General features: G+C 42.9%; 1 protein-coding gene across 18 annotated transcripts in view; it reads left to right on the top strand.

Annotated features, from left to right (window-relative positions):
• FNBP1 (formin binding protein 1) overlaps positions 1–27220 on the top strand; it is a 148486-nt gene that overhangs the window by 74480 nt on the left and 46786 nt on the right. For all 18 annotated transcript variants that reach the window (XM_047701216.1, XM_047701233.1, XM_047701232.1 and 15 more), the window contains exons 5-6: positions 9507–9569; positions 9977–10081. In XM_047701216.1, coding sequence (XP_047557172.1) covers positions 9507–9569; positions 9977–10081 — 168 coding nt within the window. The remainder of the gene's footprint in view (positions 1–9506; positions 9570–9976; positions 10082–27220) is intronic.

The following is a 27220-nucleotide window of genomic DNA, read 5'->3' as shown; positions in this document are numbered from 1 at the left end:
ATAGGATTACTGCTGGATCTCATTACTGCATATAGAGTTATTTCCAAGTTCAGTTTGGAATACTACTGGAAAATTATTTCTCCTCTAGATTTTGCTGTGTTTGAATAGATGAATCTCTAACAAGGGTCTTTGTGGTGACAGAGCTCATTCTGTAAAGAATGTTTCCTTCCCTCTGGATTTGAAAGGAAGGTAGTAAGAGGGAAGTAGAGGGAGAGATGGACATTCTTCTCATCCTGGGGGCCACTTCATGATAATGAGCCAGCTGTGTGTCCTTGAAGTCTTAAAAATCTCCCATTATAAAACAGAACAACACCTGCTGTTCACGTTCTTTGGAGAAAAGGTGGGTTTTAGACAGCGATGTCCACACCTCCCTTGTTCCCATAAGACGTGCAACTCTCCCACATAGTATCTTAAGGAAACAGTTTGTTCTGAGACACAAATTTATAGGCTCGTTGTTAGGAAAATGCATTGATTTTTCAAAAATAACTTTTTTTTTTAGTTTATTTGAGAGAGAGAGATCACAAGTAGGTAGAGAGTCAGTCAGGCAGAGAGAGGGGGAAGCAGGCTCCCTGCCAGGCTCGATCCCAGGACCCTGAGATCATGACCCAAGCTGAAGGCAGAGGCTTAACCCTCTGAGCCACCCAGGCACCCCAGAAATTATATTTTAGCGAGATACTCACCTTCTCTTTAGAGACAATAGGATCAGTGGCCTGTCTTTGGGGAGAACATAAGTCAGAGTACACACTGCCGGTTCCTTTGCTTTGTGTTCAGTTTTTTGTCTACAGATGTAAATTATCAATAAATCTGTACTATGTGACAATATTTAGGATTTACTGGTATTCAGGAGAAATTACTGGGAAATCAATATTCTTTATAAGGCAACATGATTAGTTTTAAGGTGTAAAATCTGGAAATTTTTATACTTGCCTGATTTTCCTAGATTTTGACAGATTTGCAGTAAATACAGTAGTCATCTCTTTTAGCTGACATGCAAAAAGAACTTCTGTTTCTTGGGGCACCGGTGGCTCAGTTGGTTGAGCATCCAACTCTTAATCTCTGCTCAGGTCTTGATCTCTGGTCGTGAGTTCAAGCCCTGCGTCAGGCTCCATGCTGGGTGTGGAGCCTACTTTAAAAATTAAAAAAAAAAAAGAACTTCTATTTCTTTTATGTACTCTTCCCTCCCTTTTTGAAGGGGGGAATGTTATGATTCATGTATTAATTGTCAATATTTTTAAAGAATGTTACCAAAATTCTGGATTAAAGAACAAAAACTTGAAATTTTTATAAGTAAAAATCCTCATTTTTTCCAAGTTACCTTCTAGGTGTCACTTATAGACACAAAGATATTGATGTGTACAAAGACTGATATAGACATGTATACATAATATGTCTATATAAATATATTTCCTATATATAACACTTAAGCATGTTAGTCCTATATGGATATAACTTATATTTTTCTTTATTCCCCATTTAATTTCATAAGCAGTTTTTATTTTTCTGCATGAAAACAGGTAGTTTTCATCATTAGAATTTTAGTGGCTATGCATTATTCTAATGCTTGTATCATTCACTTAACTAATTCTTTACTATTTGACCTGTAGGCTATTACCAGTTTCGGGTTATTTACTTACTTTTAGTTATATAAACAGTACTGCAGAGAACTCGTTTCTTTCATAGCTCTTTTGTGCGTGGGGTGGGCACCGTTCCTCCAAGCTAAATTCCCAGAAAGAGAGTACGAGGTCGAACATACGTGATATATGGTTCTTAATTAAGCTCTGGTCATTTACAAGAGTGATGGTCTTCGACAGAAGTGTAGATGAGATTCCTAAGTCACGGAAATGATCAACGAGGTTGTGAATTACCCGATCTGAAGTGTGAGTAGTTCAGAGTTGCTGTCAGATAGATTCCCCCATAAGAACGAGGGTAAAGATACCCTTGCTGGCGATTTTTGCCCGTTGAATCAAGTTGTTAAAGAATTTCGGAGAGGTTGTTTGGTTCAGCTCGAGCCTTTGAGCGTGTCTCAGGGTAATGCATGGTGATCACTGCGAACCGTGTAGGAGGGATTTTTATAGAGATCTGTAGCTCCAGAAGGGGAGTCAGGAGGTGCTGGCCGACATTGACTGGAACTTCCAAGCAAACTTCTCTCAGCAGGTGGAAAGTATGGTTCATTACCAAATATTGGCCAGGAATAGAATCGCTTTTTGGCAGTGGTTATCTGAAAAGTTCTAGAGGAAACGATTATACAATACCTTCAATGACTCACTAAAATTTTTATAAACTCAGTGCTTACAAGACCCCATATTACTTAGGTTGGCCAGTTATATCTTTTCCCTGAGGTCCCAGAGGTGTTTAAAAATTGATACTAAAAGATACCATCGTCTCCAAGTTAGCTATTGGGTAGGTCCTATTTAGGAACTTAGGGAAGGACTTAATATCCTATAAGGCAGTTTTGTAGCATGGACTGACCCTACTATGCTTTGAATATGTTTTTATAAGAGCTTTCAGCAAACAGACAAAGCCTAGCATGAGGGAATGCAGAAACTAAAAGGGTCTTACGTGTGTGATCAAGTCATTACAAATCAATTTCTGATCTTTTCGGTCCCATTGAGACGCACCTGGGGTGCTCCGTTATAAAGCCAGGACCTGTGGGGAGAGAACACAGAAAGCCAAGAGGGACTTTCGATTTCATGGCCTGGAAGAGGAGGGTTTCCATACTACCTCCTCTTTATTGGGGTTACCGCTTTTATTTAAATAAATCCGAAAGCAGGGAGCCCTGTAGAAGTTGCTGGTCTTCTGCCTATGTCCTGCTGGTGGGACACCCACGGATAGCTCCTGGTTTAATGTATCTCTAGAAGGTTCTCCCAAAACAAAGGAGACCATGTGACAGGCGCGTGCTGTTCCTCAAGGCCCTGTCATCGCTGTGGTTCTGTCATTTGCAGAATCATTAAAATTTCACCCGAGCATTTATGGGCTAACATACCTAGTTATAACATACCTAGTTATCAGGAGGCTGACGTTCTGCTCTTGATTCCCTGGATTTGAAGTGCAACTTTGGGTTTTGTGGTGCTCCCTCGTGAGCTAGAACGAGACCTTCTTTTTCATCTAAGAACCAGGAATTGTTTCACTGATGTTTTGTGTCCCAGCTGACTCTCCTGTATCCAGGCACCCACTTGCCATCTCCCTGGATGAGCCCCATGCAGCATCTCCGAGCACCCCATTGTCGGGGGAGGGAGTGCCCCTGGAGCCCAGCAGCACTAGGAGTGATGCCCCAGAGCTGTGCGATGCAGAGGGCTTTTTATCCCATCCAAAAAGAAACTGTGGATCCCCCAGACCCCTTTATCACACCCCTGTTCCGGTCTGCATTTCTTCGGGTCGTTAAATGGCACTCCTTATTAACATAATTGTTCTGGCCCAAACAAGGGCGCCCAGGACTTCTTTTTCCTTCACACCCCATATAATATGGGTCCTGTCTATATAATATATATCAGGTCCTGTCAGCTCTACCTTCAGTAAACGTTCTGAATCCAAACACTTCTCACCCCTCATCCGGTCCCTCATTGTCTCACCTGGAGGACTGCCCCAAGCCTCCTTCTTTATCCCTCTGCTCCCAAGGTCTGTGGCGCAGCTCCCCGTCTCCACCTGTGCCGCCAGCTGTCCCGTGAACAGGTGCAGCAGCCTCCTCCCTGTCCCTCTGCCTCGCCTGCCCCATTCGGTACGTTCTCCACACGGCAGCCGGTGCAGCCTTGTCATCATGCAGACAGACCACGTCCCTTCCCTTCTTCAGTCCTCCTGTAGCTTTCCCTCACCCTCAGCGTGGCCCAGGAAACCGCTGTCCGTGGTCCAGCCCTTGCCTCCTTCTGTCTTACCGCCCATCTCGGTCTGATCACGTTGGCATCAGCCGTTCGAGGAACACAGGAAGCCCTTTCCTGCTTCAGGGCATCTCCGCTGCTGTTCCAGCCTCTCAGAAGGATGTTTCCTTCCCTAGACCTTTGCAAGTTCACGCCTCCACTTTGTTCAAAAAACGTCATCCGGATCTGTCGAAAATGCTGCGGCACCCACAGCTGCCCTCTCTGTGCCTCGTCCTCTTTCTCTTACCACCGTGGCCACAAGGACAGCACCGGGCATGAGCCGCACCCTGCACCTGGGGGCATGCAATTAACATGTGTGGAATGAATAAATTTGATTGTAAGAGCTTTCAGCCTTTTGGGGAAGAATTATTGCCCCTAACGTCTCACCCTTGTCAACCTGGCGCTTTATCTGAAACTCTTACTGATGGTGATTCTCGTTGTCTGGGATTGGAAGTCCGAGATTGATACACTCAGCAGGGGCCGAGTGAGGGGCATCACTGCTCCATATTGGTCATTTTCAGACTCTTTCATCCTAAGAGTTAATCAGGAGGCACCTGGCTGGCTCAGCCCATAGAGCACGTGACTATTGATATCCGGGTCGTGAGTTCAAGCTCCACATTGGGTGCAGAGCTAACTTAGGAAAAAAAAAAAAAAGAGTTAATTGAGATCCTTCAAAAACAATCAGAATTTTAAGGAATGTGAGAGAAGGGATTATTCTGAAGAACAGATACAAGCCTCCTGGAGTCCAGGTGAATTGTCAATGTGTGGAGAGATCTGGGTTGCAAAAGCCAGCATGAGAATGACAGGAGCTGTGGGGAGATGGCACCCCAGGAGAGGACAAAGGCCACTTGGCACTGGTTGCTGGACCGAGCGTGGGGTCCCCTGCCCGGTGCCCAGATGGTCGAGGGGATGAGTAGGGTTAAGCAACTGAGCCTGACACTGGGAGGTAGGCATGTTAGGAACGTGAAACATGTTCACTGAGACAGTATTTGCGTTATAAATAGATTGAGGAAAATGGACCTTCCTGAATAAATCATATTTATTTAATCATATGACCATCCCACACAGATGAGAATGCGCTGCCATCACGAACGCTTCTAGGTCTTTGGTTTGGGGTTGGGGTGGCTCCCTTAAGTGGGGCTGACGGGGGTTGAGTTTCCTTCCCGGTCCCCGGCCATGTCTCTGCAACAAGGATTCCTAGTTGTGCTAATTAATCCCGAGTCAGGCTTAGTAGCTGCTCGTGTTCAGACCCACCACGCTGTGGGTTTTGAGGAAATTATAATATTTGTCACAGACATATTTTCTGCAAGCCCCTTTTTTCTTTGCCCTTTTCAAGTCTTGTGTTCCTTTGTTTTCATCTGGGGAATCTGAGTTTTATTTAAAATTCCAGATGGTTGACTGTCCTCAATTGAGTGTTTATTCTCTCTCTTTTTTTTTTCCTTTTTTTTAGATTTGGCTGTTCTCACATCATTGCCATATTTTGCTTTTTTATGGAGTTTTAAAAATCAGTGGTCTATTATATATAAATAGTGTAAGAACGAGCAGCTGTTGTACCTAATTGTGGAGTGTGAATAATAAACATTTTCACAGTCTAAGGGCGATCTCTTGCAGCACAGTAAAACCTTCTTGGAAGCTTTGTCATTGTAGTTTTTCTTAAAGTTAGAGCTTGCTTAATTTAGGTTTCCTCTGATTCTTATCTCAGCGGCCCCTGCTTACTGGGAGAATCCTAAAAAATCTGGAAGGATGCTTTTATTGTATACATAGACTCTACCCGTATACTTTTAAGGTCCAGCCAAAAAGTTGAAATGAAAGTAAGTTTCGCTGTCTGCTGAGATACCATCAGGCATTTTCAAAAGTCTGTTATTACTGCCAAAGAGAAATGAAAGCACCCTGCTTCCAGGAGAAAGTCAACCGCATTTCTCTGGGTCCCCAGAGATGGCATTTCCCATCTCTGCTGATAGGACAAAAGTGCCGTGATGACTTCACTTTGTGGCTCCAAAAGACTTATTATCTTTTTCTAGAGAACAATTCCTCTTTATTTAGAGCTCGGAGGCACACTTTTAAGAGACACACTTGCTCACTGTCCGGGGAAGCAACGCTTTGCCATTGTTTGTTAATAAACAACACGCACATCTGGCAAGCCGGTCTGTTTGTTTATCTTTGTAACTGTTAGCTAGCTTTTCCGACTGAAGGAGGAGAGAGAGAGAAAGAGGTGGCCCCAGATGACCGCTGTCTAGGTCATGGTACGCTCAGGACGGTCAGGAGGCCTTCGGTTCCACTCTCTGATTTCCTAAGGGCTCAGGCACCACCACGTACTGGGAGAGATACGTTAGAAGGAAAATCATGGACACCTTGATTTTTCCTTATGTCACGGGAGACATTAGGATCTCAAGTGTAGTTCTCAGATGGTTGTTTTAGTCGGACAGGACTGCGGCCAAGGAGTCCTTCGTGGGAGAAAGCTCCACTGTCAGGTCAAGGTGCACAAACGTGCTTGAAAAATAAGTTGATATTTATTTTTGAGTATTAAATGAAGGAGCAGGGAGAAAGTTTACTGTGTGGGTTTTCAATCAAAATCAGCCTTCGTGCTCCCAGAATATGACTCTGTGTGTGTGTGTGTGTGTGTGTGTGTGTGTGTGTGTGTGTGGCATGGGGGGAGGGGGAGTATCTATTGTCTTCAGAGAAGATTCCTTTGATGATAAACCGACTCAGCCTTTCCTGGCGGCGCCTGTCACTTTCTGCGTCTTCTTGTGTGTTTCCTCTCTCAGCCCAGGACTGGCCTCGAGTTTTGTGAAAACACCCATTTCGAGACCAGAAACCTAGAGCACAGGTCTGAGTTTGGTGCTAAGGGGTTTTTTATGTCTTTATGTCTGTCTTTAAATCTTGAAGTAAAACTGGGGGGGGGATAGGGAGATCTTTCCAGCAAATCGCAGAACACAGTAATCCTGCTTGCGAAATGGGGGATGGTCCTCTTGACAATTCAGGAACGCAGCTTCTGACCGGGCAGGGCTCCAGGAGCCGAGAGGGCACGGCTAAGCCTTTTCCTCTGCCTCCCTGTCTGCCTCTCTCTTCCCCTGACTCCCTGCCCCCCAGGACCTCCCTCCCTCCTGCCTTCCATTCCGTATGTTTGGCTTTCAGAAAACCCACTTGCATTTTGTACTTCCTCCGAGGTTCAGGATTTTCCTCGCTCTGCCCTCAGCCCTCCTTCTTACTTCCACTGCCTCGATCCCTGCCTTGCTTGTTTATTTCTAGCCTGAGACTCAATCTCCGTTCAGTTTCATCCCTACCTCTGTTATGAAACTTGAGGAATGAAGCCCCCAGGGGGCTCCTCTTGGATTCATAGAGACAAAAAATATATATATATATTGTTGCTGGATGGGTAAAACTTGCCACAAAAAGGAACTTAAACAGTGAAACATGGCCTCAAAGGAGAGAGAGACAAGAAGAACGCTGTTGTTAAAAAACCAAAATCTGATTTCGTCTCTTCCTTCCTGCTCCCCCCGCCCCCGGTCCCTGGCCCTCCTTTGTGGCTCAGGCGGGCCCTAAGCTCTGACTAGGGGAGGATGGAAAGGTACAAGGCTACGCGGAGGGGACCTGTTCCGCCTGTCATGCTTTCTGCTTTCTTTCTAGCCATGGACCCCCCCGCGCCCCACCCCCCGAGGTTTATACCTTATCCATTGGAACACAGATGGCACATTGATGCCCAGTCACTGAAGGAAGGTTGTCTAGTAGAAGGAGCATTTACCCTGCTGGGGAGAGGGTTCAAGAGAAGCAATAGTGCTCGTGCAGGACCCCGGGGCTAGTCAGGGGGCGGAGCTGCTGTGGCCCCTCGATCTGACGGGGACAGGGGAAAATTGCAGGCATTTCCTAGGAGTGCCTGACCCGAGCTGTGGCCTTAGGTCGAGGACCTAGCCAACCTGGAGCATCATAGCGAGAGGAAGCTGCAGATAGAAATTCCTGCTCTCTGCTATGCGGGAACCTCTGTGGCAAATTGAACAGAGCCCGAGGGCAAGGGAGCCTGCTTGTGGTCCATACAGGTCAGCCTCTAGGGACACAGGACAGGGTGGAGAACGGATCTGGGAAATTCCCACCACATTGACAAAGTTGGTGATGTCACAGTTGAAGGCTGGGACAGGATTTAGGAAACACTGGTGATTTTAGGGCCCCGGATAAAAAGGACACTGTTTTCTTCATGCTTCCATGTGTTTCTAGCTGGTCTTTCCTTGGGGTCCCGTCTCCTTTGGTGATCTCGTCCAGGCTGTAGTTCGACATTGAGCTCCCGTTTGATGCCCGTGATGCTGATCGTTACAGCATTGGCCGCTCTCTGGGTTCTCCTGCAGCCATCCAGCAACCTGGGAGGCTCTCCACTTGGGGGTCTCCTAGAAGGTCAAGCTCACATGTCGGAAGCTGTGTCTTGATTCCCCTCAGACCTGCTCCCCACCTGCACGGCTACGCTGTGGTCAGGGTTGGAGAAAGGCTCCTACCTAGAACCTTCCTTCATAACAGGGCACTTCTATACTTGGAATGACCCATGGCTCCCAGCTCATTCAGGCCACAAGTCTATAAATTGCTACGCAGTCTGGTCCTTTCTTCTCAGACCCCCTCTCCTGATATTCTCGAGGCTCACCCTGTTCTAGCCCCCTAGGATCCTTACTCGTCAACACAATGCACTTACCTGCCTCAGGGCCTTTGCACATAGCAGGGGGGAATGAATTTATTTTTAAATCTAAAAAGGCCTAAGTCATGGAAACATCCAGATACACAAAAGTTTTACACAAATGTTTGCAACAAGCATCACTCACGACAGCCCCAAACAGGGAAAACCCCAGTGTTCATCCATTGTGAAAGGATAAACAAAATGTTTACATATGTCCAGACAATGGAATGTCACTATGTCACTTGGCAGTAAGGAGAGAGAAAGTGCAGATACACGTGACAACACGGATGAACCTTGAAGACATCCTGCTAAGTGGACATTACGTCCTAATGGAAACATCACGTCAGTCCCAGAAGGACCTCATATTGTATAAGTCCATTCACAGGAAATAACCCAGAACAGGCAAATTTATAAAGATGGAAAGTGGAGTAGTGGTTGCCTAGGGCTGGTGGGGGGATGACGGCTCAGAGGTACGGGCTCTCTTTTTGGAGGATAAAAAAGTGTTCTCAAATTGATTGTGATCATGGTTGCGTAATTCTGTGATTACAGCAAAGAGCGATGAATTGTACAACTTAAATGGACGGATCGTGAGGTACATGACTTCCTTCTCAAAGCAATTAAAAATGAAGATGTCTTAACAAACATTGCTGTCTTTTTCCAAGGGCTGTATGTAGGTCTTAGAATTCAGTATTATCATATCTGAAGTTTTAAAGGGAACTCTGTGACCGTTTGCATTTTCACTTCCTCTTTATTTTTTAACCCTTTCCTTTCTTTGGCGTGCACGTGCTAGATAGTATTTCGGTATGATTGGGGAGGAGGAGGTGCCTGGCTGTCTCTGCCGGTAGAGCACATGACTCTTGATCTCAGGGGCCTGAGTTCAAGCCCCACGTTGGGTGTGGAGAACACTTGAAAAATGAAATATGATTTTAGGCAGATGGATGTTTTTCTCACATATGAGTATGACAAAGGGGTGCTAATCCCCACATGTTTTCTGCTTCCAGTACTTTCACGACGGGCGGAAGGCACAACAGCACATAGAGATCTGCTGGAAACAACTCGAATCAGTAAGTGCACAGCAGAGAGCTGGAGAAATGCCTGTAGACTTTCTGATTTGAATGTGAGCTTGCATCGATCCGTAAGTGCAGAACAAAAACACCAGAGGGATGCCTTTAGGGATCTTCTCCATTGTGAATTGCCTTTATCTCTAGACACCATGATTGAGACTAAAGTGTGGAGCCTAATGAGCTCAAGCAAAGTGTTTCTAAAAACTCCTATGGAAAGCACAAAGGTTAGAGAGCTGGGGCTGAAATAAATGCAGATTTTAGAGTAGCTCTTTGACTTTAGGACGTATAACCAACCAGCTTAGAGGAGAAAGCTCTTTGGGTGATTGAGACAAAGTGATATGTTCTCATAGGAATCTTGTGGTTTCATTCCCAACTGCTCTCCTGTCACCACTTGCCTCTGCTTTCAGAGTAAAAGACGCTTTGAACGTGACTGCAAAGAGGCGGACAGGGCACAGCAGTACTTCGAGAAGATGGACGCTGACATCAATGTCACCAAAGCAGATGTGGAAAAGGTAAGGTGATAGTGAGCTCTGGCCTTTCACTTCCTCTGATGTCTGTCGTCGCACCTCCCAGGCCGCCAGTCCCCAGGCTCTCCTTTCTGATACCCCCACTACAGGCCACTCAGCCTGCGATCAGCTGGTAGCATTTTGTGTCACCGGTTGTGGAGACCAGAAGCTGACTTTTGGGGAGTCTCCAATGTTGTGATTGGAGCAGGTTGTGGACTTGTGTTGTCCCCAGGATGAAGACAGGAGATTTAGGAGTGGCTCATGGGGGATGGGGTTGGTGGGGGAAGCATGGTTTCCGGAGGCTGTGGCTTTCTCTTAATGGCTTTTCAAAGAAAAAGTCAGCCCCTTTAAAAGCCAGAGCAGACCGGTTCTGCGCCATCTGGAAGAGCTCTGCTGCTTCTAATGCTTCCGTTGGGGAGATAAAGGGACGTACAGGCTGGCCTGATTTTCTAGGTGATTCATTCAGGTTCTTAGCGGGTTGCATCCCGGGTGTCCCCTCAAGGGCTCTTCTCTAAGTGGACTCGCGTCGCAATTCGGAATGTGGTGAAGTGTGGTTCCCTATCTGTTTTTCCCTAGAAGCTGAGTTTTCTTTTTCTAAAAGTCATCAATACCGTGTAAACAGCATTAGACCGTTAAATGACTGTATTCATCCCATGGCTGCCTGGGGCTGTCTGGGCCTCTGCAGCGTCATGTTTTACGTAGAAAGAAGCACAGCGTTTTCATAGATTTCTTTCACTCTTGCCAGATTCGTGGGAGATGAGTTTAGTTGGAAAATAGTGTGGATTATTTAGTTATTTGTCCAAGTCTGCCAGATTCCTTGCTTAAAGCCTCGGTACATGTTAGCATGGCTTCCTCGATAATGACCTAATATATTCAAGTACACACCGACGTCTCTGAGCAGGAGTGGGGATACTTTCCTGAGAGATATATTAATGTGCTGGTAAAGTGACCATAAATCACCATCCATTTGTCGTAAATTCCTAAGAAAGAGCCAACTCCCCGAAGGATTGAAAATGTGACTCAGATAAAATAGACTGATCCAGACTTTATCAAAAAAATCATTTGGGGAAAAAAAATCATTTGGGGCTAAATGGAGTAAAGGTATGCATTCTTTATAAATTATTTTACTACCTAAATATAAAATCAGAGTGATTTTTATTCAAGATTTTTAAAAAATCTACTTTTATGACTTTTTTTTTCTTTTTTTAAAGATTTTATTTATTTGACAGAACGAGAGAGTGAGGGAGCACAAGAAGGGGGAGTGGCAGAGGGAGAGGGAGAAGCAGGCTTCCCTCCAAGCAGAGTCTGATACGGAGCTAAGACCCAGGACCCTGGGATCATGACCTGAGCCAAAGGCAGACACTTAACCTACTGAGCCACCCAGGCACCCCTACTTTTATGACCTTGCCTTAATATAAAAGCTGCCCATGCTGATTGCAGAAATACCTGAAACTGCAAACAGCTGAAGGGGAAAAAAAGAATAAAACATGCAACTCTTGTTAATAAAAGGTAGTTCACCTTTCAAAATAATGTATATTATGTAAGTACAGTGTAAAGAAGAGGAACCAAAAGAATACTGTAATCTACAAGCTATAGCTTAAGAAGAAAAATCTTACTCATGCCTTGGAAGTCTGTCCCTGACTTCCTGCTCCTGGTCCCCTCCCTACAGGGGTGTTTTTTCCTTAATTTGGTGTTAATCGCCTCCTTGCTTTATGTCCCAGCTTTACCACAGGTGTATGTATTTCCAAGGAGTATATGTATAATTTTGTCACTTTTTCACCCATTATATAGCCAAAACCATACTTTCGTTTATTTTCTTCGGACTTGATTTTTTTTCATCCACTATTATGTTTTTTACTTAATTCACATGGAGTATAGAACACGTGACTTTGGGGCGCCTGGGTGGCTCAGTGGGTTAAAGCCTCTGCCTTTGGCTCCTGTAATGATCCCAGGGTCCTGGGATCAAGCCCCACATGGCGCTCTCTGCTCAGCAGGGAGCCTGCCCCCCCCCACCCACCGCCTCTCTGTCTACTTGTGATCTCTGTCAAATAAATAAATAAAATCTTAAAAAAAAAAAGAACACGTGACTTTTATGAATTCACGTTAGAGGCAGATGCCTTGTTAAACTCTCTTTTTTATTTCCACTTTGGTTTTTGTTTGTTTTTTCTTTTTTAGAGATAGTCTTATCCCAGCAAATTTCTTTTTCAATCCTTATGGCTTTTTTTTTTTATCTTACTCTGTTGTGACCATCATTATGCGGACAGAAGCAGCCCATTGTGGCCCTTCTTATCTCGATTCCGATAATGAAGACAGTACTTTAAATGTTTCTCCATTAATTAGTGCATGATTTTAATAAACCCTTTATCAAGCTCAGGGATTCCCTTCTTTTCCTTTGTTGTCAGGAGGTTTTTTCCAACTTGACTTGATATTCAATACCAGCCAATACTTTTTCTGCTTCCTTTAATCCGTTAGTGTGATAGATTACCTGAATCAGTTTTCTTATATTGAACCAAATTAGCATTCCTGTGACAAATCCAGCTAGGGGGTGATGGGGTTTTTAAAATACTTGATCTGAATCTGTTTTGTTACTATGTTACTGAAGAGGCTTGAATCTGTGCCCACTGAAATTGATCTGTAATGTTTCTAGTCCCTCCTGGTTGGCTTTACTTAGTAGTTTCAGAGTGTTGCTTTTTTTCTCTTCTCTGAAATAATACATGTGAATTGAAATTAATTGGTTATTGACTGTTTTGTAATACTTCACTGTGGGAAAGTCTCTAACTACTGAGAGATTCCTTCATTGCTGTCTGCTTCCTCTTTGGTCGATACTGTGGGTTGTTATTTTTCTAAACATAAACCCACTTCATCCTAAGCTTTCAAATTTATTGCCTTAAAGTTGCCTGTAATAGTCTCTCACCTTAGTGTTTGCTGCCTATGTGGTTGTGTTCCCCCCTTTATTGACTCCCAGTATTGCTTATTTATACCATTTTCTCTTGGAGGATCAGGTTTCTGAAATCATTTTTATTCACATTTTCCGAGAACCCCAAATTTATTGTTGTGGAGCCTCCCTTGTCTTTTTATTTTCTGTTTCATTTCATTTCTTTTTCTTCTTTGCCTTCCTCTTTGGAAATAATTCTCTTGCCTTTTCTGAGATTTCTTTCTTCTTGCCTACCTCATTTCCATTTTTCATCTTTTCTAATGTGAGCATTTAAGTGACACATTTCTCAGGGCGCCTCAGTGGCTCTGTGGGTTAAATGTCTGACTCTTGGGGTGCCTGGGTGGCTCAGTGGGTTAAACTACTGCCTTTGGCTCAGGTCGTGATCTCGGGGTCCTGGGATCAAGCCCCACATCGGGTTCTCTGCTCAGCAGGGGACCCATTTCCCCCCCTCTCTCTCTGCCTGCCTCTCTGCCTACTTGTGATCTCTCTCTGTCAAATAAACAAATAAAATATTTTAAATAAATAAATAAATAAATAAATAAATGTCCGACTCTTGATCTCAGCTCAGGTCTTGATCTCAGGGTCGTTGAGTTCAAGCCCTATGTTGAATCTACTTTAAAAAAAAAAAAGTAACACATTTCCCACTTACAATTTTATCTGCAACCCACATATTTTGGTATGGAATACTACTATTGTTTATTTTTAGACACTTTTCATTTCCTGTTGAATCTCTCCTGTGATTTATTTGGAAGCCTGTTTAAAAATTTCCAATTGTGGGTGCCTGGGGTAGCTCAGTCAGTTAAGTGTCTGCCTTGGGCTGGGGTCATGATCCCAGGGTCCTAGGATCGAGCCCCATGTCGGCTTCCCTGCTCAGCTTCTCCTTCTACCCCTCGCACCCCGCTCAGGTCTCTCTCTCTCACTCTCTCTTAAATATATATAATCTTTATTTTTTTTTTAATTTTATTTATTTACTTGACAGAGAGAGAGATCACAAGCAGGCAGAAAGTCAGGCAGAGAGAGGGGGAAAGCAGGCTCCCTGCTGAGCAGAGAGCCTGATGTGGGGCTCGATCCCAGGACCCTGAGATCATGACCTGAGCCGAAAGCAGAGGCTTAACCCACTGAGCCACCCAGGTGCCCCTATATATAATCTTTAAAACAAATAAAAATTTTCAATTATATGAACATGTAAACTTACCTTTTCAGTATGGATTTCTGTAATTTCATTGCATCATCATTCTAGGAAGTCTGAGTTTGAGTCTTGGGTGTTTGTTGAGACTTGTTTTATGGCCCAGGACATGGTCCGCTTTTATAGGCGTTCTGGAAGTAGTTGAAAAGAATATGTATTACCCATCTCTATATATTTTCATTAGATCCAACTTGCTGATGATGTCACGCAAATCTTCCCATCATGAAGTTCTGTTGTTGTTGTTTTCTGCCACGTGTTGTATCATTTTTTGAGAGAGATCTGTTACTTCTCTGTGCTTTACTTTTCCTGTTTGCCAAAAGGGAACACAGAACAGGATTGACGGGGGGATTAACAGGGTCAGTACGTACGGGGGACTCAAAGCCGTTTATTGCCATGGTCGGTGATCCCCGAGTTAACCATCCTGATGATGGCAGTGGAAGAGCTGTCATTTTCTCTCATTTTTTTCTTCCATTGTAAAGTTACTTTATGAAAAAATTAACTTTAGGGCTGCCCACTGGCTCAGTGGGTAGAGCAGGTGACTCTTAGGGGCGTGAGTTTGAGCCCACGTTAGGTATGGAGATTACTTAAAAAATTAAATTTAAAAAAAAGCTTTTAATACATAAATAAATAAGTAAATTTTAGAATTGTAGTATCTTCAGTGTGTTTTGACTTTTCAACCATGTGTAGTGAACTTCTTTCTGCCCTTATGTTTTATGCCTTGAAGTCTGTTTCGCCTGATACTTACCAGCTCTCTGGGCTAGTGTTTGCCTGGCAGATCTTTCCCAAACGTTCTCTCTATTACTCTGTTACTCTACCTGCTTCTTTGTCCTTGTATTTGGGTGGGTCACTCAGAAATGGCACATGACTCGATTTCTTTTTCATCCAGTCCAATGGTCTTTTTCTTTTCCCTGGAGAAAATTTGGGTTCATGTATACCATCTTGTCTTGTTTTCTCTTCGTATCTCTCTCTCGCTCTGCATTCCCTTACCTCTTGCTCTGACACTTTTCGTTTCTTGCCTTCTTCAGTTTTGACGTTTTGGTCTTGTTTCACTTTCCTCATTCCGTCTTTTGCCTGTACGAAAGATTGGAGATGATGTATTCTCTTTCTGTGCTTTTATTGGTTATCCTAGATATTTTAACGTACGTATTCAATCTAAACTACAAAGTAATTTGGAATCTTTACTAATGTTTTCCCAAACAATTCTTAGGTCATTGCAGTTTGTGAGTCTCTGGGGTTCCATTATACAAGTTAGGCTTTCATAATTTTACACAGTCCTGTAAGTATGCTTTCTACTTTCTTTGTTCACCATTCTTTTTGTATCTGAGATCTTATTCCTTCTTCCCAAAGGACATCCTTTGGAGGTGCCTTTAGCAGAAATTTATTACAGTAAAATCTCAGTTTTTGTTTGTTTGGGATGATTGCTAGTCTCATCCTTGAAAGATGATTTCTCCATGTATAGACTCCTAGGGCGATTGTATTGTACCTAGAGGAGGAACTTAATTCTACCATCTTGTGGCTCTCGTTTGTGTTAAGTTGTAGAGGGGGAGGAGCCAGCCTATCTTCACCCTTGAAGATAACGCCCTTTCTTCTTGGTAACTATGGAGTGTTTTTTGTGTGTGTGTGACTTAGTTCTTCACTGAAATTTCACGGTAATGTATCTAGCTGAGAATTTCTTTTTTCTCTTCTTTTGACTTGGTGAGTTTATTGACTCCTGGTTGGAGTTTTCCCATGAGTGTCTAGCTACCATTCTGCTAGTTCATCTGGAACTCTGATTATTAGGTGCAAGATAAATTTTACTCTGTAGATTCTACAAGCAGGATTCTACTCTGTATCCTCTCTGCCCGTTAACCTCTATTTCTGTTTCTCATCTTTTTGTCTTTCTCTGCTATGCCACATGTAATTCCTTCACATTAGAATTTTCATGTCACTAATTCTCTCTTAAGCTGTGTCTAATCTGTGGTTTAATGCATCCACTAAAGATGGATGAAGATAGAAGTTGTTATATTTTCACTTCTAGAAGTTCCTTTAGACTCTCTTTAAAATCTGTGTAGTCTTTTTGTTATTTTCTTGTGACTTTGTCATATTTTCATGTCATATTTTACTTCTTGAAACATATTTAATATACCGATTTTCTCTATTTAATGAATTTCAGTATCTACAATCTTTGTGTATTGATTCTTCAATTTGTTGTTTCTGCTGACTTGCTCATGGTGACTCATTTCCTTGTGTGTTTCTGTGATACATACATTTCTGCTATATTGCCATAAATGCATTGCTACAAACCTTATGTTCTGTAAAAACACGGCTGAAAAAACCAAACTGGGCTTCTGGGGGAAAATAGGCTTAGAAACAGATCACTTAACAGTGACAGAACTTTGTAACCAGACCACCAACAAAACAACAACCCTAGTAAAACTAGGCATCTGTATCAAGCACCACAACCCTTATCCTTTAAGATGTGAGTCTTTCAGAGTATTAAGGCCTTCAGACATGTAGTTTCTTGGGGGAATTCACGTCTGATGAGACTACTTGGGTCAAAATGAAAAATCTGATCCATGCTGGAGTTTTTGGTATCAACCATTGTTTTCACACTAGGGGAAATAGCTTCCCAGTTAACATTGACATACTGTGAAAACTGTGCAAAGAAAGGGCTTTCATGTTAGACCAATGTCATGGTCCTATATTTCAGTCCTATAAAAAGGTAAAAACCACAGCAGAAAAACATGTGAGGTACAGAACAGATTGTGTGATTATGGATATGCGTTCCTTGGGATTTTATCTGTGGCCAAGGTTAAAGTGAGTTCTCCAGGGAGTTGGCATTCCCTCGGGTCACTCCCCAGCCAAGACTGCGTCAATCTAAATTTCCAACTGGGGGTTTGAGATCCACACATGCTGTGTGAGTTCTGGCCCTTTGTGTGGTTCAGAAATTTCCATGATGATTTTTTTCCCTTTGTTTTTCTCCCTCAGGTCAGATCCAAGTTTGTTATCGAAAGTGCTGTTGCTGGATCCAGTTATGGCTTTAGGACTTTCTGTTAGGTCCTGGCCAAATTGAATTGTTCTCCTTGACTCTTACTTTTTCCAAGGATATATTGTGTTTTTGTATCCCAAGAGCATCGTTTTGTTATTTTTATGCAAGTACCACTTACCTTCTCTCTAAGGATATGATCAGTTACCGGATTTTAGCATCCCAACATTGGAGCAGGTAGAGCAGTGTCAAAACATTGGAATTCATAAGTTCTTCTGCCTGAGAGTGTGACTTGGAGCACTGTAATTTCCCCAAACAAACAGCAGTTTGACTGTTATATCCCTCCTCTGTTTTATTGCTGGTGAAGCCTCCTCAGTATCAAGCTGAAAAGATACAGTGTTTCAGTTCTTCTTGCTACATAATGTAATTACCCATTGTGACTTCTGACAGTCTTTGAATCTAATATAAATGTCTTTTCCCCCAGTTTCCACAAATGATTAAATTATCCAGTGGTATTAGAAATAACTCACGCTCTCGTGCAGCAGTCAGCTCTGCGGCACTGGGAACCCTAGGACTGTGTTAACCCTTCCCGCTATCAGCAGAATGGACTTCTCTAAATTACGTTTGGGTGTGATGATACAGGAGAAGGGAACTGCATCTTTTCCAAACTAGTACTGAGGATCTGGGTTTGAGCCTGATTTTCTTCTTTTTTTTTAAATTTAAATGCCCCACACTTCTCATAAGCGCTGTGTTCAGATCATCTAAATCTGTCCAAGTCCATGTGCGGCATCTGTAGACTCTCGCTTTGTGCCCAGTGTCCGTGTGTGCCCAGATATTTACTAATTCGCTTACAAGAGGGTTTTTGTTGTCCTTGAGGCACCCAGTTTAACTAAAAATAAATTTATATTTATATTTATAAAATAGAAAAAAAGTGGTGGTTTTTGTCTTTGGGCAGATGAATAGATTTGGATGTTGTGAGGCTGGCCATGTTCCTCAGAGGAACGATGAGGGAAGGAAATAGCTCAATGGAATGGATTTTATTGGTGATGAAACTCAAGGAAGTATGCAGTCTCTTTTCTTTTGCCATGATGCAGCTGTCAGAAAGTTTTGAACGTCAAGACTTAACATGAGTTCTAGTGATTGGGAATCAGGGGATCTGGATTTGCAAAAGGACCAGTATATGTTAGTTTGAATAGGTCATCCTGGGGCTCATGACCCATGTGCTTAAATTGAAGGTAAAACCAGACCCTTTCTTCCTCCCTTTTAATGTGTTGGAAAATATAGCCCTTACCATCTCTTTGGTAATACTGAGAAGTCAAAGTACTCCAAGGGAACATGGGAAAATCAAACCATATATCTTACTCAAATATAGGGTCTCGTATAAAATAATAATGAGGACAAGGTGAGACTATTTTGTGCTGTTGCCCCCTCCCCCCATCCCAGGTCCTCCTCAGAGATGATCACTCTTGCCACTCGATACATGTCCTTCTAGAACATCTAAAATAATTACTGTTGTTGTTGTTTTTATTGGGGGCACCTGGCTGGCTGCCTTGGTAGAGCGTGCAAGTCTGGATCTCAGGGTCATGAGTTCAAGCCCCACTTTGGGCATAGAGCTTACTTTGGAAAAAACGTTTTTTATTGAGGTGAATTTACATACAACAAAGCAGCCACATCGTAAGTGGGCAGCTCCATGAGTTTTCACACATACATGAAATCATGCACCACCACCTAACATAGGGGACGTTTCTAGAACCCCAACAGGCTCCCTTAAACACTCCCCCACCCCAAAGGTAACTATTATTCTGACCTCTATCATACATTAGTTTAGCCTGCCTCTGTTCTTTGTACGAATTACTCAACACATGTTCTTCTCTCTGGCTCCTCTGACTCAATATGTCTGTGGGATTCATATGTTTGTTGCGTATGGTCGGAGCTTGTGTTGCCCGGTTGTGAATCCCATATAGCGTGCTGTGTGTGGATATACCACAAGCTGTTTGTCCGTTCTCCTCTTGGTGGGCATTTGGATTGCTTCCATACTGAGGCTAAGTTAAGGAAGAAGCTGCCGTGGACATTTTTATACGTGGCTGTTGGTGGACCTGGTCTCTCATTTTTCTTGGGTCTCTACTTGGGTGTGGCATCCTGGGTCAAATGTGCGTACCTGGCTCTGGCAGGATGTCAAAGACATTGACGAGGTAGCCGCATTGACGGACACTCCTCTAGGGGGTTGTTCCTCGTCCTCACCAACAATAGGTGTCTGTCGATCTTTTTACTTGAGCCTTTGGGTGAATGTGGAGTGGAATCTTTCATGGTTTTTTTTTATTTATTTATTTGACAGACAGAGATCACAGGTAGACAGAGAGGCAGGCAGAGAGAGAGAGGGAAGCAGGCTCCCTGCTGAGCAGAGAGCCCGATGCGGGCCTCGATCCCAGGACCCTGAGATCATGACCTGAGCCTAAGGCAGCGGCTTAACCCACTGAGCCACCCAGGCACCCATCTTTCATGGTTTTAATTGGTGCTTGCATTTTCTGGATAAAGAACGATGTTGAGCATTTGTGGAACCACGTGAATGACCTCACGTGGTTCCAATCATTTGTGACCCAATCTTTTGCTCATTTTAAAAATGAGTGACCCAGGGACTCCTGGGTGGTTCAGTTGGTTAAGCAACTGCCTTTGACTCAGGTCATGATCCCAGTGTCCTGGGATCAAGTCCCACATCGGGCTCCTAGCTTGGCAGGAAGCCTGCTTCTCCCTCTGCCTCTGCCTGCCGCTCTGTCTGCCTGTGCTCGCCCGCGCTGTCTCTCTCTCTCTCTCTCTCTGACAAATAAATAAAATCTTAAGAAAAAAAAAAAGGGGCGCCTGGGTGGCTCAGTGGGTTGAGCCGCTGCCTTCGGCTCAGGTCATGATCCCAGGTCCTGGGTTCGAGCCCCACATTGGGCTTTCTGCTCAGCGGGGAGCCTGCTTCCTCCTCTCTCTCTGCCTGCCTCTCTGCTTACTTGTGATTTCTCTCTGTCAAATAAATAAATAAAATCTTTTAAAAAAAATGAGTGACCCAATCTTTTGCTCATTTTAAAAACAGATTTTCAGGGCGCCTGGGTGGCTCAGTCAGCTAATGTCTTCGTTCTGCTTGGGTCATGATCTCAGGGTCCTGGGATCGAGCCCCGCATTGGGCTCCCTGCTCAGCAGAGAGTCTGCTTCTCCCTCTCCCACTGTCCCTCTCCACCCTGCTCATGCTCTTTCTCTCTCTCTCTCTCTCTCAAATAAATAAATTAAATCTTTAAATAAATAAAAAAATAAATAAAAATAGATTTTCTTCCTTTTGGTATACAGGTATTCTTTATAAGAGTGTATATATATGTGATTAGACATATGTTCATAGGTATATATATAATTATACAATATATTTTTATGTCTGGCTTTTTTTCCTTTTTTTTTTTTTTTTAAGATTTTATTTATTTATTTATTTGACAGAGAGAAACACAGCGAAAGAGGGAACACCAGCAGGGGAAGTGGGAGAGGGAGAAGCAGGCTTCCTGCAGGGCAGGGAGCCCAATGTGGGGCTCAATCCCAGGACCCTGGGATGATGACCTGAGCCGAAGGCAGGTCAGGCCATGTCTGGCTTCTTTTGATGAACACAACTTACTAATTTTAATAAAGTCCAATTTGCCAGTATATATTTTTTTAAAAGATTGGTACCTTTTGTTTTCTGTTTAAAACATCTTTACTGGTGGGACGCCTGGGTGGCTCAGTTGGTTAAGCGGCTGCCTTCGGCTCAGGTCATGATCCCAGTGTCCTGGGATCGAGTCCCACATTGGGCTCCTTGCTCAGCGGGGAGCCTGCTTCTCCCTCTGCCTCTGCCTGCCTCTCTGTCTGCCTGTGCTCACTCTTTCTGACAAATAAATAAATAACATCTTTAAAAAAAAAAAAAAAAACATCTTTACAGGGGAACCTGGGTGGCTCAGTGGGTTAAAGCCTCTGCCTTCGGCTCAGGTCATGATCCCAGGGTCCTGGGATCTTGGGCTCTCTGCTCAGAGGGGAGCCTGCTTCCTCCTCTCTCTCTGCCTGCTTCTCTGTCTGTCTGCCTGCTTCTCTGCCCACTTGTGATCTCTGTCTGTCAAATAAATAAATAAAATCTTTTTTAAAAAAAAAAATATATATATATATCTTTACTTACCCCAGTAAAGCCTTTTGATGTGCCTTTAACTGATAGGTGGGTGATGCTTTATCTTACAGTTTTCATCATTGCTGTCAAAATATTGTCATGTGGTGGAAAAGCCTAGACAACTGGAATATTATTGTTTCCAAGTCACACATTTTTAAGGATCATGCTTAGTAGTACAGAGAGCCTGTCTTTTGCTGGTCCCATCTCTCAGAAGCCCAGTGCCATCAGAGCTGACTTGGTGCCAAAGGACCATTCTTCATCTAGTTTCCCTTTTTTTCCAGGTTTAGAGCATAGAGTGTAGACAAATGGGCAACAGATTGCTTTGTCTTAGAGCCCATATTTCAAGCTTTATGTAGTTTGGAGATTACTTTGGGAGGCTCAGAATTTTAAGTAACTATCCATACAGTTGTTGTTTTTTTTAAGTTTTGTTTTGTTTTGGTTTTGGTTTTTTGTTGTTGTTGATTTTGGACAGACATATCCCAAGCAGGCAGAGAGGCAGACAGAGAGAGGGAAGCAGGCTCCCCACCAAGCAGGGAGCCCAATATGGGGCTCGATCCAGGACTCTGGGATCATGACCTGAGCTGAAGGCAGAGGCTCTAACCCACCGAGCCACCCAGGCGCCCCTGGTTTATAACAATGTTTCTACTAATTCTTCTCTTGCACTTTGCTTCTCCTTGGTACAGCTTTTTACCCAACCAAGTTCTGAAGTTGTCTATTTCTGTTTTCACATGGAGTTATCCTATACCTATTTTTGCTTTTTTTAATTTTAGGGAATTCTACTGGAATCATGACTTCATGGTCTCAGTCTCATTTTCAAGAAATATTTAACAGGTTGAAGGATTCCTAAATTGCAAAGTGTTCTCATTTACTGTTCATCCCCTGGCCAATTATCCGCTGACCGTGTGCTGGCCAGTTGTGGGGATGGAACCAACACCAGCACGTAATCACACATTCCTTGACTTTAAGGAGCTTGCCTTTCTTTTTCTTCCTGGTGCTCAGCTCTTCTTTTTGCGAATTTTCCCATGTGCCCCTCTTCAGTGGCATTTTGGTGACAAAGCCTTTATAGTCGGGTTTTATCTGTCACTCTGCTTTGGAAAAATAACAACCCAGACAGACTTCAGTGAGGAGCAGTTCCTAATCTCTGCATTCTGATAGACCCACAGTTGGTTAGTGTGGTGTTGGTATGAAAAAGGAAAAGGTTATCAAAATGAATGGAATGTGAACTAATATTTCCGAACAGAGAGAACAGTGTTTTCTAAATGCATGCCTTACACGGAGTTCATCCATGTCAGGCAATGAATAATTCCCTTTCTCTAATTCGCCCTTGCCTCGTGACTGTTGGCTCTTACATAATTTCTAAATGCAAAATAGGATATTGTTTAACAAAAACTGCAGTTAGTGGTTACAAGTAGCTACAGTAATCGTTAGTGAGTTCAAGTTATGTTTTTAAACTCTGGTTGTCAGTTTCTCCTTCTCATAGGTCCAGCTTCATTAATCTTGTATGAATCTTCTCCTGCCAGCATCTAAATTTTATAGGCAGTTGCTTGCCATGAAACAGTTAACATGACTTCTGTATTCAAATTCATTCCAATTCTGAATATTGACTAACCAGAGGAATTCTCTGTACAATGGGAGAGGCTTCCTTACTGGGCTTACTCATGAGTGTTGTTATATAACCTGATTTGAGGGAATGTTTTAAAAGTTAAATTAAATTCAAATCCTGACCATCAGCACTCGGAAGAGCGGACCAGTTTCTTAGGGAGTTTGCATTTCCATTTCTGTGTAATATTATGGCTTTTAAATGACATGGCCGTAAGCGTTCTTAGTCTTTAAATTCTACAGAGATGTCCCTATAACATGGTAGATTAGGAACTTCTGAGCCACTTATGAATGAAGGTAGAATTGTAAGGAGTTGGGATAAAACTTCACGTTTCTAATTATAATAAACATACACATGGGCTCTTTTTTATATCCTAGGTTACATAATAGAATATTTTAAAGAGAAAAACAAAATAATAATCCATGCTAATTTTACATAAGAATAAAGGCATTTACTTCGAGTGATGATCAGTTTGATAATTCTTATTAAAACAAACAAAAGGTAGCAGCTGGAGAAGGTTTCTTGAGCTGGAAGCTGTGTTGAGGGCTCTCGTAAGCCCCGACAGGGCAGGCTTACTTGTGTTCTAACTGAAACCGGATGAAGACCAGAGTGTTAAATTTTTTTACCATTTGGGGAAACAGTCTCTTGCAAGATGACTACTTTAGTCATTGTACGTATAAGGAATTGTACTATTAAATTTTTTCACTGCCCTTGTTGTAACTATGAGGTTTGACATCTTTATTGAACATGGTGATAACTTGAGTGTTTTCCCAAATTTGTTTCATATCAGACATCTCACTGGTTATCTGAAGGAATGGTTCACTGTAACAATTTAGAAAACAACAAAAAAATTATTTTGAAAGAGGAAGTGGTTGGTCTGAACGCAGGAAATACATTTTGCAACTGCAGCTTGATCTTTTGGTTTAAGATGCTTTTTTACTTACGAGAGAAAAATGTACAATTTCAAGGCAGCTCTCAAAGATGGGTATTGTTGCTATAAGTGGATCAGTGTTCAGATCAAAGATTCTAGAGAAAACACCTTTGTTACTCTCTTGTTCATGTCTCTATCTGTGAGTTTACATTCTGTGTGTATTTTCTCCCAGGATGCCTGTATTAAATGAACAGCCTGAACGGTTTTGGTTGTTTCCATTCGTAATATTTGTCCCGGGTGGTGATGGATATGTTTTCCTCTTGATGCTTCTCATGGGAAATGGAATTTAATGGAAATTTTCTCCAATTATTAGATGCGGAGTAATGTAATTATATTTAGAAATGGTACATAACTTTGTGTCATAAGTGAATATTAGTAGGATGAGTTTTGTGTGTTTTTTGTTTTAAAGGCTGTGGCATTCCATGTTAGTTTTACCATTAAAAATGAATTTGTGGGGGCACCTGTCTAGCTAAGTTGGTAGAATGTACAACCCCAGATCTCCAGGCCATGAGACCGAGCCTCACGTTCGGTGTAGAGATTACTAAAAATAAATAAATAAACTTGGAAAAAAATGAATCTGTGATAGGAATGTTGAAACATGCAATTATTTACTACAGTTAAATGTTCCACACAAAAAGTATTCACGTTTCATTCAGCTCCAAGTTTTAGTTCGTTGGCTACTATCTCTGTATTGTAAACTGTAATTCTCACTTACATGTTTCTGAAGTAAGTGGTTTTTTTTAAAGATTTTTTTTTTTTATTTGACGTAGAGAGAGATCACAAGTAGGCAGAGAGGCAGGCAGAGAGAGAGGAAGGGAAGCAGGCTCCCCGCTGAGCAGACAGCCCGATGTGGGGCTCGATCCCAGGACTCCGGGATCATGACCTGAGCTGAAGGCAGAGGCTTTAACCCACTGAGCCACCCAGGCGCCCCTGAAGTAAGTGGTTTTTAAGCTTAAAAAAAAAAGTATGGAGTTTGGTTCATAAACATCCAAAAAGAAACAAGGCGGTCAAATGTCATAATCTCAAGTGTGTCAGGAATACTGGGGTAGAGGTACTACCAAAAGTGAATTTATATAGAGTTGAAATACTTCAGAAAGCCTCTTCATTGAAATATTTCTAGTATGCGTTATTTCATTTACATTAAAATGTTGACAAGGGAATCTGCCGTAGCCTTGTTTTAGTGTTCCGGAAAGCATCACCATTGACGAACTCCAAGTTAATCTGTAACGTAGCAATAGAACCCAGTAAGACAACAGGTCATTCTCCTATGACCTGATGATTAAGATGACTTATAAAAATGATATGTGGGCGCCTGGGTGGCTCAGTGGGTTAAGCCTCTGCCTTCGGCTCAGGTCATATCTCAGGGTCCTGGGTTCGAGCCCTGCATCTGGCTCTCTGCTCAGCGGGGAGCCTGCTTCCCCCACCCTCTCTAACTGCCTGTCTGCCTACTTGTGATCTCTCACTCTTTCTCTCTGTCAAATAAATAAATAAAAATCTTCCAAAAAATAAAAATGATATGAATATAAATATTCATATTATATATGAGCATATGAATATGCATATAAAATAAAAAGGAATTAAATACATAAAAATGATACTCACTTATTGATGTGTGTGTAGCGTGAGACACTTCGCACTCGCTGTTCTAAAGGCTTTCCTATGGCAACTTAATAAAATATTTTTTATTTTATTTTACTTTTTTATTTTATTCTATTTTATTTTGAGGGGCAGGTGCATAGAGGCAGAGGGAGAGGTAGAGAGAGAATCCCACGCAGGCTCCATGTTCCGTGCAGAGCCCAACTGAGGGCTCGATCTCACAACCCTGAGATCACGACCAGAGCCAAAATCAAGGGTTGGTGGCTTAACTGAATGAGTCACCCAGGTGCCCCATCATTTAATAAGACATTTTTCATTTGCAGTCGTAGTGAGCGGCATGCTTGGCCAAGAGCTTGTTCTTAATCTTGCTACGGGGTAGAAGTGGGTTTGGGTCTTATTTTCGCCGCTCACTAAAGGTCTGGCACGAGGCAGTTTGCTTTATTGCTGAGCATGTTTCCTAGTCTATGAAATAAGGGTAAGATTGTGCACCTCAGGGGCTTGTCTGGGGGTTTCAGTGGTATGTGATCTACAAAAGGGGAGGCCTGTTTTTGGACCACAGTCAGTTGGTCAACACTGTTGTCATCATCTGTATTTTGCCTGTTTGTGTCCTTCTCTTTTGATTACTTCTGGCTCCTTCCTCCTGCGTTCTCTCTTCTTCGACCTACTACAGATTAGTCAAGTATATTTTTCACGTTCTAGGCATGTGGGCATTCCACAAGAATATTTACTGAACAAATAATGCATAGCATCGATAGGATTATAATAGGTACCCATCACAAGGGCCTCGGTTAGCCAACAATGATGAAATGGACAGACAAGGAAAACTTGAGTCCGTTGGAGAATAAGACAGGGTATCCTATGTCATGTGCCCAGCTGCGTCATGAAGATAATTAGAACAACAGCAGTTTTAAAAAAATTGGTTTATGAGCTACATCGTATGTAAGGTCACCCAGCCCTCTGAGCGGCAAATACCAGGAGTTCAAAGCCGCTCGTGGATTCCGCATCTGTAGAAGCTCTGTGCAGATTACAGGTTGTTGAGAAAGGCGTGACGATGGAATTGGGGCTGGAGGATGAACATTGTGTGGTAGAAATGGAAAAGATGGAGCAGACAGAGATCAACTGAGTGGAAAGAAGCCCACACAGGGCTCTGAGGGGAAGTGCTGCCCATGTTGACCTGCCTGGTGGGACAGGGGGCTGAGCAGGATCTCCCGGGGCGATGAAATGAGAACAGATTATGACAGATATTAAAAGAAAAGCCAAATGGAAGAACGGAGGTGACCCTGATGAAATGCTGTTGAACCTCCTTCTCCAAAAACTCACACTAGAAAGATGCTTTATATTTTCTAAAAGGCCTTTGATCCCCTCTAGAATTCTTTTGTCCCTTTCTAGATAAAAAGAGTAAGGCTATAAGCTGTGGAATTATCATTGGCCCGTAAGTGGCCCTGCTGGATATGGTACAGCCGAGAGCGATGCACACTTCTATACCTCGGATTCATTTCTTGCCAGGGGGCCGTATGGCTTTGCTACGGGGTCATGTTAAGTGAGCTCTTCACTGTTAACTGCTGTTCTTGCTTGTGGAATTACGTGGGTGATCGTGAGTTGGGGTAGAATGATGAATAGCAATTGACAGGAGGCTCCGTATCAGGGAGCCAGGGAGGAGAAGCGGGGATGGTACCGGACTAGGACGCCCAGGCACCATCTGTCTACCATCCGTCCTCACAGCCTAAACATATAAGGCAGACCTAGTGCTGCTACTTCTTACATATGATCCCT

Source organism: Lutra lutra, chromosome 13 (genome assembly GCF_902655055.1).
Source record: "Lutra lutra chromosome 13, mLutLut1.2, whole genome shotgun sequence".
NCBI lineage: Eukaryota > Metazoa > Chordata > Mammalia > Carnivora > Mustelidae > Lutra > Lutra lutra.
This window is presented reverse-complemented; position numbering and strand designations above follow the sequence as displayed.